The sequence below is a fragment of the Juglans microcarpa x Juglans regia genome, chromosome 7S (assembly GCF_004785595.1).
Source record: "Juglans microcarpa x Juglans regia isolate MS1-56 chromosome 7S, Jm3101_v1.0, whole genome shotgun sequence".
NCBI classification, from domain to species: domain Eukaryota; kingdom Viridiplantae; phylum Streptophyta; class Magnoliopsida; order Fagales; family Juglandaceae; genus Juglans; species Juglans microcarpa x Juglans regia.
This window is the reverse complement of record NC_054607.1, coordinates 2,548,080-2,566,247: the sequence shown is the minus strand read 5'-3', so window position 1 is coordinate 2,566,247 and position 18,168 is coordinate 2,548,080. Positions and strand designations below refer to the sequence as shown.

General features: G+C 34.1%; 4 protein-coding genes across 5 annotated transcripts; 3 read left to right on the top strand and 1 right to left on the bottom strand.

Annotated features, from left to right (window-relative positions):
• Positions 1-855: 855 nt before the first annotated feature.
• Positions 856-3,167, top strand: LOC121241246 (protein RGF1 INDUCIBLE TRANSCRIPTION FACTOR 1-like). Of its 2 annotated transcripts, none has more exons than XM_041138933.1 (5): positions 856-1,077; positions 1,163-1,342; positions 1,481-1,594; positions 2,007-2,147; positions 2,523-3,167. In XM_041138933.1, exons 1-5 carry the CDS (start codon positions 1,072-1,074, stop codon positions 2,862-2,864), a joined length of 783 nt encoding a protein of 260 aa, XP_040994867.1. In that variant the 5' UTR covers positions 856-1,071; the 3' UTR covers positions 2,865-3,167. The 2 variants fall into 2 exon arrangements, with proteins under 2 accessions (XP_040994867.1, XP_040994868.1); XM_041138934.1 differs by having other exon boundaries at positions 859-1,077; positions 1,481-1,555.
• A 3,022-nt stretch (positions 3,168-6,189) lies between these two features.
• LOC121241247 (vesicle-associated protein 1-3-like) lies at positions 6,190-10,192 on the top strand. The gene is made up of 8 exons (XM_041138935.1): positions 6,190-6,428; positions 7,044-7,114; positions 7,264-7,345; positions 7,496-7,611; positions 7,712-7,873; positions 8,025-8,066; positions 9,078-9,155; positions 9,895-10,192. The coding sequence occupies exons 1-8, from the start codon at positions 6,377-6,379 to the stop codon at positions 10,000-10,002; spliced, it is 711 nt and encodes a 236-aa protein (XP_040994869.1). The 5' UTR covers positions 6,190-6,376; the 3' UTR covers positions 10,003-10,192.
• Positions 10,193-11,612: 1,420 nt separating this feature from the next.
• LOC121241249 lies at positions 11,613-13,914 on the top strand. Its single transcript, XM_041138936.1, has 2 exons — positions 11,613-11,762; positions 13,241-13,914. Exon 2 carries the CDS (start codon positions 13,253-13,255, stop codon positions 13,571-13,573), a length of 321 nt encoding a protein of 106 aa, XP_040994870.1. The 5' UTR covers positions 11,613-11,762; positions 13,241-13,252; the 3' UTR covers positions 13,574-13,914.
• A 3,113-nt stretch (positions 13,915-17,027) lies between these two features.
• Positions 17,028-17,929, bottom strand: LOC121240345. The gene is made up of 2 exons (XM_041137766.1): positions 17,552-17,929; positions 17,028-17,464 (listed from the first exon to the last, which is right to left on the bottom strand). Exons 1-2 carry the CDS (start codon positions 17,678-17,680, stop codon positions 17,153-17,155), a joined length of 441 nt encoding a protein of 146 aa, XP_040993700.1. The 5' UTR covers positions 17,681-17,929; the 3' UTR covers positions 17,028-17,152.
• Positions 17,930-18,168: the final 239 nt, after the last annotated feature.

The window sequence follows — 18,168 nt, the reverse complement described above, 5'->3', positions numbered from 1 at the left end:
TTAAAATAGGATTTATTTTTTTATAAGGATTGTATGAGACTTATCTATTTAAAATTTATTACTTATACAAATCATTTATCTTCTTATAATCATCAGTTGGGATTAAAAAACTCTCTCTCCATACTTTGATCTTTACGGTCAGAAAATATATAAATACTCTGCATTTTTTTAAAAGTGAATAAATATAAAATTCATATAAAAATTTTAATTTTTTAATAATAAACTCTATTATTTTTTAAAAGTAGTGCGTAACACTTATACAACTAATACTATATCTAACATTATTTTTTTCAATAATATATTTTAAATCGTTTCAACTTTTTAATTATCTTTTTTATTAACATAAAAATATTATAAATTAAATAGTAATATTTAAATAATATACTTAAAAATATAATAACTCAAACTAAAATTATAAACTAACATAATATAACTTGTTACGTGGTATTGTAAAATCTTTTTTATTATAAAATATATCTAAGTATATCAATTTTTAAATTTGTTTTTCGAGATTCAATATAATATTTCTCATTTAAGATAATATATATTTTTTTCTCTTGAAAATTTGTTAAATCTACTTTTTTTTTTTTTCCTTTCTAAGCAATTTCTACTTATGTTTAAGGTGAGTTTGAATCTAAACTCATTATTATAATTTTTTTAAATTAAAATATAAAATATAATAAATAATTTAATATTTTTTAAACTTTAATATCTTAACTAAACTCAATTTAATTTAATTTAATATCCAAACGCAACATTATTGTTTTGTCTTCCAATCTTTTGCGCAATAAATTAATATAAATTGTATGATAATGCCCCCCACACCGCCTCTTCTTTAAATGACGCCAACCCCTCCTTTTCTTCTCTGACTACTGCCCTTCATTGGTAACTGTAATACTTGTATCAATTGCCAGGCGCCGTTTGCGTTTCTTGCACCTCTCTATCTCTCTTAATGAGTGTGTACTCCGCCAAAATCTTCATGAGATGAAGCCGTCCCTGCCCGCAAAATGATAGAACTCTCTCTCTTCTTCATTTAAAATTGAAACCAATAAAGAAACTGAAGGAGAGAACATGGTGGTCAGGGTTTCTCTCTCTTGTTATTATATTTTTTGTCTTGTGGAAATTCATTTAATTTTATTTGTTATGCTTCTGGTTTTTTCAGCTAATTGCTTCCCATCTTCTACCTCGGTGGCTTGAGGTACTTCTCAGAGAGAAGTTCTACAACGCATGCATAATTCACGAAGAGGCCAAGAAGAACGAAAAGAACGTCTATTGTCTGGACTGTTGCATCAGTCTCTGCCCTCACTGCTTATCCCCTCATCGCTCTCACCGACTTTTGCAGGTTTCTTCTTTCAAAATTCACCACAACAGTCTTCGAGAATTCCAGCTTACCTTTTCCTTCTAAAAAAATCTTTTGTCATTTCGATCGTTACCCTTAGTTTTTATATTGAATTTTAATCCTTTGCGCTTCCGCGTTCAGATAAGAAGGTATGTTTATCACGATGTTATAAGGTTGGATGATGCTGCAAAGTTGATTGACTGTGCCTTCGTTCAAGTAAGTATATTCTTGAAGATATTAGCTCATGCTCTTCAGGTAATCTAACCATGTAAAGCCTTGTAAATGAAAAAGAAAACACAGAAAACATGTTTGAGTTCCTTCTGATAAAAAAAATAACTCTCTTTTTTCTTTTGGGTTTCTCAGAGGACTGAATTCGTTGAATTTGAAGTTAGAAAATTGAAGATTATTGGAAACTCTTTTCTAAGTTCTTCAAGTTTGTTGCAATTTCGTTCTGTTGCTCACTGCTGCTGCTGCTTCTGCTTTTTTCCCCCTCTATTTCTTTGCACACCGAGTATTTTATGCACATGTTTTTGCATAGAAAGTTTTGAAGGAATAGAAAAATTAACACACCCGAGAGTAAAACGAAGAACACTCGAATTTATTCTGCATAACCATATTTTCTTGTTTATGCTTTGATGTAAGTCTTACTTTCTCCAACCCTCTACAGTCGTACACGACCAACAGTGCAAAAGTGGTATTTTTGCACCAAAGGCCACAGACAAGAAACTTCAGGGGCTCCGGCAACTTTTGCAGTACCTGTGACAGAAGCCTACAAGACCCATACCTCTTCTGCTCCCTCTCCTGCAAGGTTCTTGGGCCCTAAACTCTAATTCTGATCTATCACACTCGGTTCTATTCCTCACTATCCCTCACTTCATTTTGCACTTTATCAAGTCTTTTACATTTCCATACCAGTTTTGGACTTTTTTTTCTCCTTCACGAGTCTCATTTCTCTCTCTCAATTCTGCCATGAAGCCACTCGAATTGCTTTCTTTTCTGGCTTTTTTTTACTCACGCATGGTGCTTTTCTCACACCCGGTTCGTTTTTACACTAGTACTCATCTGGGTCTCGCTCAAGTCCCACTCTTGTTCAATTCTCCTACACCAATTCAATTTTTCAACTCGTGACTTTTTCTCACCTGGGTTTCTCTCATTTCTTACTGTTTCCTTTTCCTTATCACAGATTGATCATCTCATCAGGACGGAAGTTGAAATCTCGAAGTATCTCTTCGATTGCAAGTCCTTGTCCTTACCTGAGCCGGGTTTAGAGGACTGTTCGATTACTGCCGACTCTGTCCTTGAACCTAACGGTTCGAGCCGGACCTCCTCTGGGTCGGGTGGATGTGGTGGGGTGGACTGCAGGACACTTGCTTGCACTGCCACAACCGAGGTTGTGAGGAAGAAGAGGACTAGCAAGTCGGTGTATGGGTCGGCTGGCCGGCCGGTATGTTTGCCAGTCCCAGAAATTTCGGCGAGTTTGATGAACCGGAGAAAAGGAACTCCACAAAGAGCTCCACTTTATTGAATTTCACTGCTGATCGGTAGAGAGAGAGAGAGAGAAAGAGTATTAGAGGGAGGTTTGGGATAAATTGGGTGTTTAATTATTTTTCCTTTAGAGTTTAGACTAATTTCAGGATAAGGGAAGTCTCCCAATTTTGTTGAGAATGAGGACTCTCCTATCTCTCTTCTCCAGTAGGTTGCTGGATATTTGTTTTTTCTTTTTTTTTTTTTTTTAGTTTCTATTTTTTAGAGACTCAGAATACTAACAAAAGATTGCCAGTTATATTGCTACTCCCATGGCTATGGGTTATATAATTTACTTTTCAAAGATTTGTACTGCCATGATTTGGTTCTGTTTTTGTTTTTTTTTCCTTTTTGCTAAGTGTGATTTGGGTCTGTCTTGAACTTGCACTTTCTGTGCTTTAATTATATGGAAATGAACATGTTCTTGATTTTATGGGCATGTGTGCATTTTCAAGTTTCTAGCAAAAAAAAGTGCAAAGATTAATTAATGGACAGATGGGAACTTGGGGTGGGATGGAGAGGGCAGAAACCAATGCAAATTGAAAGAGTGAGATGGCAAGTGGCAACCCCCAATTTTCTATTTTAATTTAAATGCCTTTTTTGTGCTTAGTCTCTCTATAACTATGGTTTTTCTATTTTTTATTATTATTTGATTTGGGATTACATATCTTTAGTACTTCTATGCTTGCCCTATTTTTTAATACTCTCTCTCTCTCTCACTCACCAAGTTTTGGGAGTTATGATCCTTTTTGTCTCCTTGTAGATATTTGAGCTGGAAAATGAAAGAGGGCATAGAAATGGGGACCAAACATCTTTTGGTCCTGTTCCAAATCAAAGGATAAGTTGAATCATACGGTTCCCTTTGATATTACTCCACCTCTCCTTAGTTTAGGTTTCATTAATTCAGATGCAACAGAATATGAACTAACATATTCTCTCTCTCGCTCTCTCTCTCAATTTTTTTTATATGAATATGATAGTCAAAACTCCATCTTGTGTCTTTGTACTCGAATCATGCAGTCAAATAACATTTAATTATACTCTTGGGGTCCGGTTTGATAGATGAAATTATCTTATCTCATCTAATTTTAACTAATAATCTCATTACTATTTATAAACTATTTCAATTCATCTCATTGGATCTCACTGTCCACCCCCTCCTTCCCATTTTCTAGGTAGTGAGTGCAATGAGGGTATATGATTGGATTCTAGTTTATATAGTAAAGACCTCATGATGAATGCAAAGAGTGACTTTGTAGCACCTATCTAGGGTGTTTTCCCAAGTCCATACATGTGAGTGTATATATATTTACACTTTTATTCCGCTCTTATCTCGCTATGATGAGGTAGCATTATTCATCAACTTTCGAATATTTTTTTAAGGATAATGAAAAATGTCGCATTTTCCTTAGAAGGATCATAGTGGAAAGATTCTCCATGGACCCCTCTTTCTAACATACTCACTCATTTGTTCAAAGAACAGGACAGGGAAAAAAAAAAAAAAAAAATTCACGATCATGGTCAAGATCATCTCCAAGAAATCCTTCTAGACAGAGACCGGATTGCAGAATCCTTCTTTGCTCAAACTTGTTCTTCATTTCTACTTTTCCGATTTCCATTCCCAGACTGATGTCTTTCACTAAACTTTGAAGAGAAGTTTGTTGAGTAAATAATGGTGTTGAATGGCTCCTTTCGTACCACAGTCTATGGTTGAAGTTCATGAGCATGCATGCATGTCTTCTTAGGCGTTAAAGGGACCGGCATTTTTGGCATTTATATGTCCCTCCCAGACTCCTGCCCCCTCCTCTATCTGTATCGTATCAGTACCATGATGGCTCTTGCTCATGTCTTTTGTCAAACACGTGCTGTTGTGTTTAGTGCGTACATTTATTTCTATACCTATTCTTACAACAAATCAACATGGTATCGGAAATTTGCAGTTGTTACCATGTCAACTTTTGTAATATATGGTGTTTGATGTACATTCTGGTTACACATAAGGGGACCACCTTAGTACCATATCTGTCTCTATATATACACACATTTAATGATCATATGACATCTTAAAAGACAAAACATGGGACTAGGGAGAGAGGAAACAGTCAAGGAATCATTCAATTTAATGCATACAACCGTCGAAGCCAACTATTAAATGAACATATCTAATCTCCTTATTTGAAAAATTTAATAATTATTGGCTAGTTTGGACGATTGCTCTTCCCTAAATATCATATCATTAAAATCTATTTGTTTTCTAAAGCGTTTTGATGAGATAACATTTCATAATACAGTGGATCAAAATGCAAGAAATTGAGAGACGACTAATGTTAGTTACAAGCCTCAAATAGACAAGTCTCATATAAATATATTTTGTAAAAAAGGTGGATTCCACTAACAAAAAATAATTATTTTTACATTTTTTTTTTGTAGAATTCATTTTTTTATAAGGATTTGTATGATATTTATCTATTTATCATATTTATGATTGTACGGGTTAATTTTTAAGACAACATTCAATATATATATTATTGATTTATTGGACTCTTATGGGACTAAAAACATTAGAATTCTTGGGCCTGGAGTGGAAGAGAAACATTCACAAAGTGGGTCCAATCATATACTATAACCCACTTTATATATCCATTCTATATCCTAGAGTTCAAACAAGAATTATCTAGAATATAAATCCAATATATATATATATATATATATATATATATATATATATTATATGGTACAAGCCTCACTCAAGCAACTTGTGATAGGACAATATTTGAATGAATTGGCAGAATAGATATTCAAATCTAATTATTTATGAGTAATACTAGATTCAGTATTAGGACGTGTAAATTTTGCAGTACTCCAACTTATTATTAAAAATTTAATTTTTTTTTTTTATGTGAGTCTCATACTTATTCATTTTTTTTAAAAAGAATATGTTGGGCTTACGTAGCTAAGATTACAAATATAATTTCTTATTATCTAACCTTGTTTGAGATCTATATTTTTAACCTTTTCGAAATAAATAGATAAATTTAAAATTAAAGACCTTTGTCAATTAAATTTTCTTAAATTTCTTTAAATTTTAAATATCAATTTTATAATAGATAAAAACTTATTTTTCTAACCAAACCCATATATTATTCTTTGAAAATCGGACAGAAGGACAAAAAAGATCTCTGCCTACTGTAACAGCTAACCACACAATACAGGTGACAGACAATGCCCCACCGTTCGATCATCATCCTTGCTTTACGCAGTGAAAATATACGGCCCATTTGAGGACCCCACTATTCCGACACATAATATGGAACACTTGCAAAAATCACCGGCATGTGATGCTATCTGCTTACATATATGAAATCTCGAGAACTGATTTCTGCTTCCGTTTCTTCTCAGATTATTCATATATATCACGTTTTCAGGAAACCCTAATTTTAATTTCTTCTGCTATATATTAGTTTCAGCTTTCTTAGGGGAAGTAGAAATTCTGTTTCTTTTGGATTCAAAGCCATGGGTACTGGGGATCTTGTAAGCGTTCACCCTACAGAACTCAAATTCCAGTGTAAGGTTTTACTTTTGTTTAGTTTTTTTTTAATCAGACTAGTTTTTTGTTTGGTTCCCTGGAAATTTTAGGAAAATAAGAGAGAAAAAACTCGCATGCCATGTTTTATGCTTACTGGTTTTAATAAGAATACTAAGAATGCACATTTTTATATGTAAGTAAGAACGCACTTTTATTATTCAGCGAGTCGTTCGATATGGCGTAGATTATCGCTGTTTCTCATCAATCATGATTTGCCCGAGTTTTCTGTCGGTTGAGAAATTGGGTGAAGATAAAATCATGAATTGTATAATTTGCGGCGTTTTTCTTCTTTATCACAGTGAGGTTATCTGCTTAATTGAGCGAGGTGTTTTTGGTTGGTTACTTTGTCCTGGGTTCGTTTGGTGAGAGAGTTGAGGAAAATAAATTGAAATGAAATTTTTTTTGAAGATATGTAACCACCTGAATAGAGCCAAATACTTGTTTGAGGTTTCTTTCAGTATCTCTAAGCATGATGAGTTGTTATTTCTGTTTGGCCCAATTGTTTGTGATGTTAATTTTACTCTTTGGAACTCTTGCATTGTGTTCATTTCTGATAGTGGGTCTTTTTTGTTTGGCTGAAACATGATGGAAAAGTTGAATTGAAGAAACAAAGTTCATGTTCTTTGCAACTGACCAATAAAACAGATAAATATGTGGCTTTCAAGGTAATTGCCTTCTGAATTTTCATCACTGGTTTTTGTTTATTCGTTTGATGTACTATATGCCATCAATTAACTATGCCTATATTCTGTTTAATTTTTTTTTTTTTATAAGTTATATTCTGTTTAATTTACTTGGCATTGTAATGGAATAGGTCAAAACAACAAACCCCAAAAAATATTGTGTCCGTCCCAATGCTGGTATTGTTTTGCCCCAAAGCACATGCAATGTTACAGGTAAATGCTTACTAGTAACTTGAATAGTGTGTGTGTGTGTGTGTTTATGGAGAACTTTAGTTGAATCTTTATTTTGAAATTATTGTTGCTAGGTTTTAAGTTGTAGCTTTTCTGCCAATCCATCTATTTTTTTGGCATGTATTCGGGCAGTAACAATGCAAGCTCCAAAAGAGTTACCCCCTGATTTGCAGTGCAAGGACAAATTTCTCCTCCAAAGTGTTGTTGCAGCAGATGGTGCAACTACAAAAGACATTACTCCGGATATGGTCTGTTGATTTTGCTGCAGCTATTGTTTCTGGCTGTTGTGTGTTTTGCAGTTTATTTTTTTTATTCCATGAATTCAGACATGGTGTATTGCTCTTGTAGTTTAGCAAAGAAGATGGCAAGGCTGTCAAAGAGTTCAAGTTGAGGGTCATTTACATTCCTGCAAATCCCCCATCACCTGTCCCTGAAGGATCCGAAGAAGGTTCTCCTCCCAGGGCATCAGTGCTTGAGAATGGGCATCAAAATATGTCATTATTTGATTCTGTATGCGTTTTTTATTTTGATTTCTTGAAATCCATTTTTTCTTTTCCAATACATTCTTTTTAAAAATATTTCAAAGACTTTGATGGAGACATTGGATACCAACTTGGTTTGCTTTTGGTCTGGTATGTTGGTTTAAATGTTGTAACCATAGGTATCAAGATCTTTAGAGGATCCTAAAGAGAAGTCTTCAGAGGTAAAATGTCTCTCTACCCCTCTTGCAAGACATCCTTGTTATTCTCAATAATTTCTGTGCTTTTCGTTTTAGTAGTCAATGAATGTTTTTGTTCCATTCTGTTCCTTTATTAGGCTTTCTGAGTGTGTGGAGTCACTGTGTTTCTAATTGTATGGTCAAGGAAGGATGCTTGAGACATGGCATTTTAACACTTTATTGTTTTATATATGTTTCAAAGATTATAATGTGTATATATAGATAGTTTGAAGCATCTGAGTGAATAAATGTTACTATGAACTTCAAGAAAATATAGTGCAGACAACTTTTGCCATTAAATGGGGGTACTAGATGCCCTTATATAAATAAGACATTGATGTCTTTGAATTTTGTCAATCCTGGGCTCGTAGCGTTTGTTTCCTACATGTCTCTATGTTCCAGTTTTTGAAACCTAGTGAAAATGCCTACTCTATGCCTATGGATGATAGTGGTATAACTGATTTTTGGGTTCCTAGTCGGGTCAAATTATGAAGTGCTTATGGGAGAAATGAAAGTCCAAGAGTTAGTTGTCGGTTGTTGCTAAGGTGATTATCGGAAGTTTAACAGTATTATAGGAACCGATAATTGTTTTTTTGTGCATTTGCTGAGGCTAACCGGTTTTAGCTAGTTTGGTTTGAGTTTTCATTTTTGGATAAGGTATTGAGGCCTCAAGCATGGAAAAAAAAACTTTATTACTCAGATGAAATAGTTTAAGTGAAGTGGGAGGTATACCCTGGTGATTTAGGTTCTATTATTTCAATTACAAATACTTAGATGTTAGACCTCGTGCTCTTAGCTTTTTGGCCAGTTAGTGGTGTAGCATGGAGACTTTTCTCAATTTTTTTTTTGTAAGTCTTTTCTCAATTTTGCTTAAATGCTGTTTTATGTCTATTTATTACTGTTCTTGTTGTGCTTGATTATAGTCTTTTTTATTAATACAATTGGTTGATTAAATTTCATTTTGCCTTGGAAAGTTGATGTATCTTTTTTCTTCAGGCATGGTCTATGATTTCTAAGTTGACGGAGGAGAAAACTTTGGCTTTGCAACAAAATCAGAAATTACATCAAGAACTGGTATTGGTTTTTCTTGGGATTGTATGCTTATCAATTAGCTCTTCACTTATGTGGTTCTAGTTTTATTTTGGTTCTCCTAAAAATTCTGATTTGTATTGCTTGTGTCCAACGGTAACTCTGTGTGCTTTGTCATGTTATGTTCACCTGCATTAACTCTCAGTAAAAGGCACTACTCCACTTAACTATAATCATACGAGTGGGGCAATGTAAAACCAAGTATACTGAGTTAGATTGCCGACTCTCTATGAGATCTATTTATGTAAAAAGAAGGTTAGATCCATATTGTTATTTGATAGTCAGTTTAAGAAAAGTTCTCTCTAATGCACTGCTTTTTGATCGGTACGAAGTTTGACTTTTTTAAGCTTTAGTACTTGTTATCGTCACGTAATGTTAATATAAACAGAGTTTTACTGAGATTGCTATGACACATATATACATTTAATGTTATTATTCCAAGGTAACTCTAGTTCCGTGAGAATTGTATGCCTGTATACCAATGATTAAATTCTGTTTTAACTCTTCAATACACCCTCTTTCATTTTTTAGGCTTGGGACTTGATATGAAACTTGCATCCTTGATTGAAAGTCGATGTCCCAGTAAAATGCAAAGAAAATTTTTTCTTTCACAACTAACCTTATTTTACAGCACTGTGTGACTCTCCTCCAGTCTTGTTTTCTGTTGTTTCAATAAAATTATGTGGTTCATGCTTGCTTGACCTTATAAAACTACATTTGATAGGATCTGATGAAAAAACAAATGAGCAAAAGTGGTGCTGGTGGCTTCTCTTTATTAATTGCGATGCTGGTTGGTCTCCTTGGCATTCTGGTTGGTTACCTTCTCAATTAAACGCTGGAACTTGCATTGGGTGTTTGGAATCAAATATGATTGAGGCCTTAGATCTTCTTCACACTAACTGTTTTTGGGACTTTTCTATTTCTAGTGTGTAAATTGTAGCCTCTCATTATTGTATTTAGACATTGTGAATGATTGATTTATCCAAGTCTCTTATTAAGAGCAACTTTTTTGGGTTTTCAAAGGTGATTAAGTTGGGCTTACTTAACTGTAACTAAACCTTCAGACATGATGTTTTGGTAAGGTTGTGTTTGGTTAGTGAGGTGATATCAAATATTCTGTAAATAGTAGTAAAAAAGTAATGATAAAATATTGAATAGTAGTGGAAAATTGGTTAAAAGTAATGATAATGATAAAATAATGAATTGATCTTCAAAGTTGAGACCATGATAAACCAACCGTCCAATCAGCTGGATCTCTACGGATGCTTGGCTATTCTCCCTCAGCTCGGATCACTCTCATTTGATTATGTGTTTGGCTAATAGAGTTACAAAATGTGTTGCGTTGGATTATGTAAATGCAAAAGGGGATGGCTTTTTGCTACGGTAAGTTAGTTTTGTAGGTCAAATTTACCAAAAGGAATACAAAATATTTTCTTCCTTACTTCCTACTATGATTTGATTGCAGCAGTTTTTTTAGGACTAATATTATTACTAACTAACATATAACCTGTAGAATGATAAAATATAATAAAATCAAATCATTTTAAAATTTTAAAAAAATAAATTAATATTATTTTATTATTATATAATAATATATAGATAATCTAACGTGGAGATTGAATGTGAATAAAATAAGTAAATACAAATTCATGTCATTAGTGAAAACTTGGATTTGGGTTTAGCTATTTCAATGAGAGTGTTCTCAGTGATGATACCTATCATCTTTGATCGTATTATGATGTGATATTAAATAATTAAAAAAATATTTATTATAAAAAATAATATTATAATAATATTATATTTAATTTTCAATTTTTATCTCATCTCATTTGTATAACTAAACAAAACTTTAACTTCTTGAGGTCGATAAAATTATATTATGTATATACAAAATAAAAAATTATACTTATTATATTTTTATTTCACTTTAATTTGATATTCTCCATCAACTTTTGAGTTATTTTTTAAAACATAAAAAATATCCAAATGTTATACAAGTGCGTTTAAATAATGTTAGATACAGTTTTAAAAAATTAAAAAATTAATTTTTTTATATAAGTTCAAAATTTAACCATTTTTTTCAAAAGGAGTGGGCGAAACTTAATTATCCTGAAATTGCAAATATCATTTTCTTGCATAAAATATTTGTATAGGTAACAGATAGGTAAGAGTCACTAAAGCTTGGTTTGTTTTCACAAATCATTTTATCTCATCTAATTATTATAATTTTCTTAAACTCTTAGATAAAATACAAAAAAATAATTTAATTTTTTTTAAATTTCAAAATAAAAATAATATTAAAAATTTATATTTAAATAATATTTTATTCAACTTTCATTTCATTTAATTGCGTAACAAAATGAGACATGAGATAATAGAATGGAAATGACGTCGTTTTTGCGGGATTGTGTGTCGCTGTTGACGGTTGAGTAATCTACGCCCGAGACCGTATATTCAGAAAGAAAACCCTAGATAACCCCCAATTTTCTTAAACTCTCTCTCTCTCTCTCTCTCTCTCTCTCTCCACAGCCTTCTCTCTGCAGATTTTTCTCCCTAAAAAATTCTGCTACTTTCTTGGAGATACTTGACCTGGTATTTTCTATGTTTAACTTAGGTCTCTCGATTTTATGGTTGCTGAATACTGTGATGTTGTATTGCGGGTTTTGTGTTTAACCTACTTCCCCTTGCTCTGTTTGGTTTAATTCATTTCAAATTGTAACTAAAATGCCGTATTTGCTTAGTATTTCGACTAATGTCATTGTCCTTTTTCCTTACAATATAAACGACTTATCTTGTTGACAAGAAGCGGAGGTGAATTCAGGACATTTGGAAAGTGAGACTATTGGTTTAACTTTTCCCAATTGATTGCTTGAAGGAGACATAATAATCGAAGGAATTGAACTCGATTAAATGAGTCTCCTTCAGTTATTTGGCTAACTTGATTATATTTGATTCTGTTAAGTGATAGAACTGATACGATTCCTATATTAAAATGCATAAAAACTATATCTTTTAGAATGTAATTAGTAACTTCTGAAATTTTGAATTAAAATCGGAATAGGATTCAGAGTTTTTTGCCCGGTATTTAGGTTAAACTCCGACTCTGACCACGTGTGTCAACTTGGACGAACACTGACTCTGTTTTGTAGAGTGTCTTCACAACCCTGCTTGGAGAAAGTGGGGGCTTGGGTTTTGGGGTGGGGGGATCCACGTCTGTTGGAGGATTGGGGACAACTTTCTTAATTCAATCGGTGCGTTATGAATTAGTGGGGGTTCAAAGTCTAGGTATTGTATTTTGATACTTTCCAAGTGTTATTTGTTTCTTTTTCTTTTCTCAAAGGGTTTCCAAAAGGTAGGAATATTTCAAGTGTTTCATTTTGTATGTGATTTTGGCTCATATGGTTATTTTTTCTTTGTTTCATCGAGGCGTGATGTATCGGTTATAGTTGTAGACCAAAGTTACCAAAGTCTCTTACCCACCAACTAAACCAGATTTAGTTCCAATTCCTGAACTCTGGTAAGCTATACAAACGCATTATTTTTGTTGCTCAGTTTTGGATAAAGAAGTGGGCATTGATTAAAAATTTATAATACACGGAGGATAAAACGAGTGTTTTGCTGTTAACCAATGACCTTTGGGCCTAATGGCGCTTCCCCCCCATAAGTACAGGTGATGGGTGAGATTGCAGGTTAAATCCCATCAAGTACATGATTTAATTACTAGGAAAAAAACAAACAGTGAACCAAGCTTTACCTGTCACATACCTTGTACCAGAAATAGGAGCTTATCATGTCCCCAATACCCTTACCATGAACCTAAAAAGGACCACTTCCAAACAACTTTTGGTTGTGATTATGCATAGAAGACTGTTTCATAAATTTTCTGTGGTTCTGAAATACTTGGATTTAGATATTATTTGGGCAAGTTGCATCATTATAACTATGCACTTCGAATAGCGTTATTATAGCAGACTATGAACGTGCCTTTTTTGGTATATAAATGTCAACTGATTAACGGGTTCTCTTCCATGTCCTGCTCCGCTTAATCAATTTGCCTAATGGTGTTGCAGAACCAAAAAAGAATGTCAACTGAACAGAGAGGAGAAGAAGATCAGCAAGCTACAGGTGCCCCAGTTCAAGGCTGGAGCTCAATGATGGAACAGTACCGGAGGATCAAAGAAAATGCAGAAACTTACCCTTATGTTTGGGCTTCATATATTCTTGTATATGGTGGTTTTGGCCTATGGTTTACCTACAGATGGAGGAAGCTTCGCAGGACTGAAGATAGGGTAAGGGTACTACAAGAAAGACTGCGCAAGCTCGTTGAAATTGAAGAGTCTGCAAAGTCTGCTGCATCAGTTGAAAAGGCTCCACCACCATCTGCCAATAAACCCCCGAGATAGTTGGGTTTGCTGCTAATTCATTTTAGCCTCTTCTTCACATTCATACGTGTCAAGTATGGATACAGATAGCTGTTGCTTCCTCAAATTAAATGTGAGAATTGAAGAAATCACAATGATGATGATGATTTCAAGAACTTGTTAGAAATTAAGAAGAGAATTCTCTCTTTCTTACTTTGGTCAAGATCTGAGGTTCCAAGATGATAAAATGTTGTTTTATATGTGCCACCCGTTCCCAGTTTTAGGTTTGGTGTGGCATGTAAAGTGAGTTTAGGTGGCCAATATGGCCTATTGAGGACAATAAATTATAAGATGTTTGTTATTTTCACTTGACATGAAGGAAATATATGCTTGATTTCAAGAACTTGTTAGAAATTAAGAAGAGAATTCTCTCTTTCTTACTTTGGTCAAGATCTGAGGTTCCAAGATGATAAAATGTTGTTTTATATGTGCCACCCGTTCCCAGTTTTAGGTTTGGTGTGGCATGTAAAGTGAGTTTAGGTGGCCAATATGGCCTATTGAGGACAATAAATTATAAGATGTTTGTTATTTTCACTTGACATGAAGGAAATATATGCTTTAATCAGCCTTTATGGATCTAACTGGTTCTATGTATTTATCCCTTTCCTCGGTGTTTATACGATGCAATGAATGATGTCATAAATTCTGTGTGCCTTGGACTCGGTTACTATTAAGCTGTATAAGATCATAATTAGGGTTAAGGCTCGTATGCTGTGATTTAAAGATGAGTGCTAAAACATTTGGAGTTAATGGCACTTAAAAGGAAATTCTACCTTCTCATGATCAGTTCTTACTATAGGGACTGGTTGCAGCAGATTGAAAAGGAGTAAGAAACCTGGTAGATCACCAAAACTCCATAATTTTCTTAGAGCATTACTCCTTAGTAACCCCGATTGTTTATTCTTACTGGAGTTTTATCATATTTTTATTTTTGTTTTTATAAAAGAAAGGCTAAATAACATGAACACAACTACCAAGCATAAAACCCAGTTTGAACTTAGAGACAGGCTAGAAAGTAGAAACAAGCTAGAAAGAAAAGGATGGTACAAAAACCACAGCATTTCGCCTAAACAAACAGAGCTTTCATTTTCAAGTAAATAATTAAGATTTAAAGAGTTTAATATAGAAAATAGATTTGAAAAAAATTTAATGAATCTATATCCCGGTAGGGTCCCGTTTAGATACAAATATACTCTCAACTCATCTCATCATTACAATTTTTTCAAATTTTCATACAAAATATAATAAACAATTCAACTTTTTCAAATTCTAAAATAATAATTATATTAAAAAATAATATTTTAATAATATTTTATTCAACTTATCTAAAATCATCACACCTCACCTCACCTCACCATCCAAACCTTAAAGAACTGTGTGGAGGTGGTGGGTCATGTTTAGACTTTGGATTTCAAATTCAACCCTTTTATCGCATTGGGAAGTGACGCACATTCACGCAGTTGTCGCCTTTGTTGAGGATTAAGATAAATTATTACGATGTTCGTTTCTAAGTTGAGTTGTAGTATGCAAAAAGATTTGCCTTTTTTCCCTTCGGGACTTCTAAAATTGACTTGATTTACGTGCATAGTTTATATGTCTCGGAGACACCCTCGAAAGTGTTGCATCCTATGTCCCTTGTTATGCCGGGCATGCACATGATCCAAATTATCATAATATATAGCTAGATTGCACCATTCAATTACAAAACATGTTCCATCATCTTTCAATTTTGACTGTTAAAATATGTTGGCTTTTAAAACATATTAATCTTGAATACTACTGTTGGCTTTTAACAAAATATCATGTATACTGTTGGATTTATAGCTCAGTGCAAATCGATTTTTTGAGAACTAACTCCTTATACATATTGCGAGTTAGCAAGAAATAGATTCATTCGTCAGATTTTTCATTCATCAAAATTATTTGAAGGAAAGTTTTTTTTTATACCATGCAAGATCAGGTACTGTTTAGCATGGATTTTGTAATTTTTAACTAAAGGTATTGTGGAGGAAAAAAAATCCCCACCTACTTTTGGATTGAAGTACAATATATAATGTCGAACAGGAAGAGTGGATTGTACGATCTTTTAAATGCCAACATCATTTAAGAGTAACCAACTACCTCATCTCAGACTCACCACAAATAGGCCCCCACGCCCAGTACCATGGGTGTCTTATGTTTCTGTCAGTCAGAATATTCAACAGTTCACATGATTCATTGATGGTCTGCTTGAGAAAATTCAAAGGGTTTTACTTTTCCTTTAGTTTTTTTAAGTACTCTATTCATGATCATATACTGAAGAATATATCTGCCAAAGGATTTGACAAATATATGCTGGTTTCTGAAGGGGAGAAGAACATGATGAAAAAGTTCGAGTGAAGGTTTAACATGATATATATTACATATCGAAACATCATTACATACATGCACCCGTCCAATATTGTATACAGCATTGATAAGCTCATGCTGCATCTATATGTAGCATGTACTGTATATGATGCATGCATGAAGAAGAAAGAAGAAGAAGAAGAAGAAGAAGAACAGGAAGCTAGCAATATTTATGAAGAAGTACTCTTCCAGTCAAGAAAATAAAATATTCCAAGAAGATTATGGAGACCAGATCCCGTACGAGCAGTGATCGATTTACACCAATATATGTATATGCACGTCAATAATATTTCATCAGATCTATATGCACATGCATCCATTGTATGTATTTTTTATGCAACTATAGCTCTAATCAGTATATGCATTTATGATTTACCCATTTGCTTGACCAACCCCGGCCCTTTAATAATTAACTAGAGCACGGTGGAGAATATTTGTGGGCATCAAAGTAATTGAATTATTGCTTTAGTACCCTTGCATTAACTACCAGAATACTAGGACAAGGACCAAGGAGGATTAGGATTTTCAATGGAATCTAAAGAAGATGAACAGTCATGAATTATAGCCAATCAAAAAACTGAAGCACATTAAAGTATTAGAGTACCTCACAAATTGAGTACTTGTATGCATGCATACTTGATCTTGATGATCTCTTTAATTACTTGGCTATATGATCGTGGTGGTGGTCATGTTGATGAGGTTAAGTTGAAGAAGATCAAGAAAGCAGAGAGTAATTTCGAGAAAATTATACATTGAGGATGACAAAAAGTTCGGATTTGAAGCATCGATCCTTGACCAATTTCGAGAAAATTATACATTGAGGATGACAAAAAGTTCGGATTTGAAGCATCGATCCTTGACCGAATAATTAATATATCAGGAGGATTAAGAAAATGGAGAGATTTGTCAACAGATGCAGACATTATCGATCATGACGTATATTAAGAAAAGTGATAGAAGGCTTGGTAACGCCTGAAATTTAAGAGCCTATGTCCTACAGCTAGCCATATATAAGGTGCCAAATTTAGAATACTGCATACTAAAACACTTGAACCTAGGATAAGCGAGAGGCCCTACAAGTTCTACAGTACTGATATCATGTTTTTCAGAACCCAGAGAATGATTGAAGTAAAAGGGACCTCGGGATTTTTTTTCCTCGATCAGAACTATTACTCAGTTGTGAGAAGGAGGGTGTGTCTTTGGTGGTGAGTAGTCCAAGTTGAACCCAGGATCTTTTCCACTGCGTTTCTTGTGGGGAACATGCCAAGAAACCGATTCTAGAGACTCAGTTTGAACAGCACCTGAAGTTTTTCCTTCCACTTTAGGTATTTTCGGGCCACTCCTTGTCTCGTTTTGCTTTGGAGTGTTTTCACTTGAGAGGATTCCAGCTATGCTCTCCCTTCTTCCCATTTCATGTTGCTTTGATGAGGAAGGCTTCACCTTTGACACAGCAGAAATCTCATCAGAACCCGTCTTCTCATCATTCTGCACATGCAAATCCAGACGATGTAAAGAAGAAGATATGAATATGATGACAACAGATGGGGAAAAAAAAAAAAAAAATACACTAACCCTGAAGGAAAAGTGGCGTTTCTTTTCCAGCTTTTTATCAACTGCACGAATTAGATGCCGGCCCCGGGCATTACATGCATGCATAGAAACGCACAGAAGGAAAAGAAGAAGACAAGAAGTGGCTGACATTTTATGAAAGATACTCTAGAAGGTATGAAAGGTTGATAGATAGCAAGAAAAGTATAATGTTCTACTAATTTGGCGAGTAGGAGAAATGCATGTTGCGTCTTATGTAGTGAGAAAGCAAAAAAGCATAAAACGTAGGTGCTTTAGGGCATTTAAGAGGTTCAGTTGCAGAACATGAAGGTGTATGGGTAAGGAGAAGTAAGAACGAAAATGAGGATATGGGCAGCCTCCTCCCCCTTTTGTCCCCTCCCCACCCCTCTTACATTTCAATCTATTGGTACTCCCAGATCAATGCAGACCCCCACGATCCACCACAGAAAGAAAACCAACGTGGGACCTTCTTGTAATTAGAGAGAGAGAGAGAGAGAGAGAGAGAGTCCAAAAGAGAGATTTTTCCTTTAGAACACAGCAAAAAGAATGGTAGGACCATATGAGAAAAGAATTCAAAAATCAGGAAAGCGATCAATGCCTGCCAAATTGTTTAATGTTTC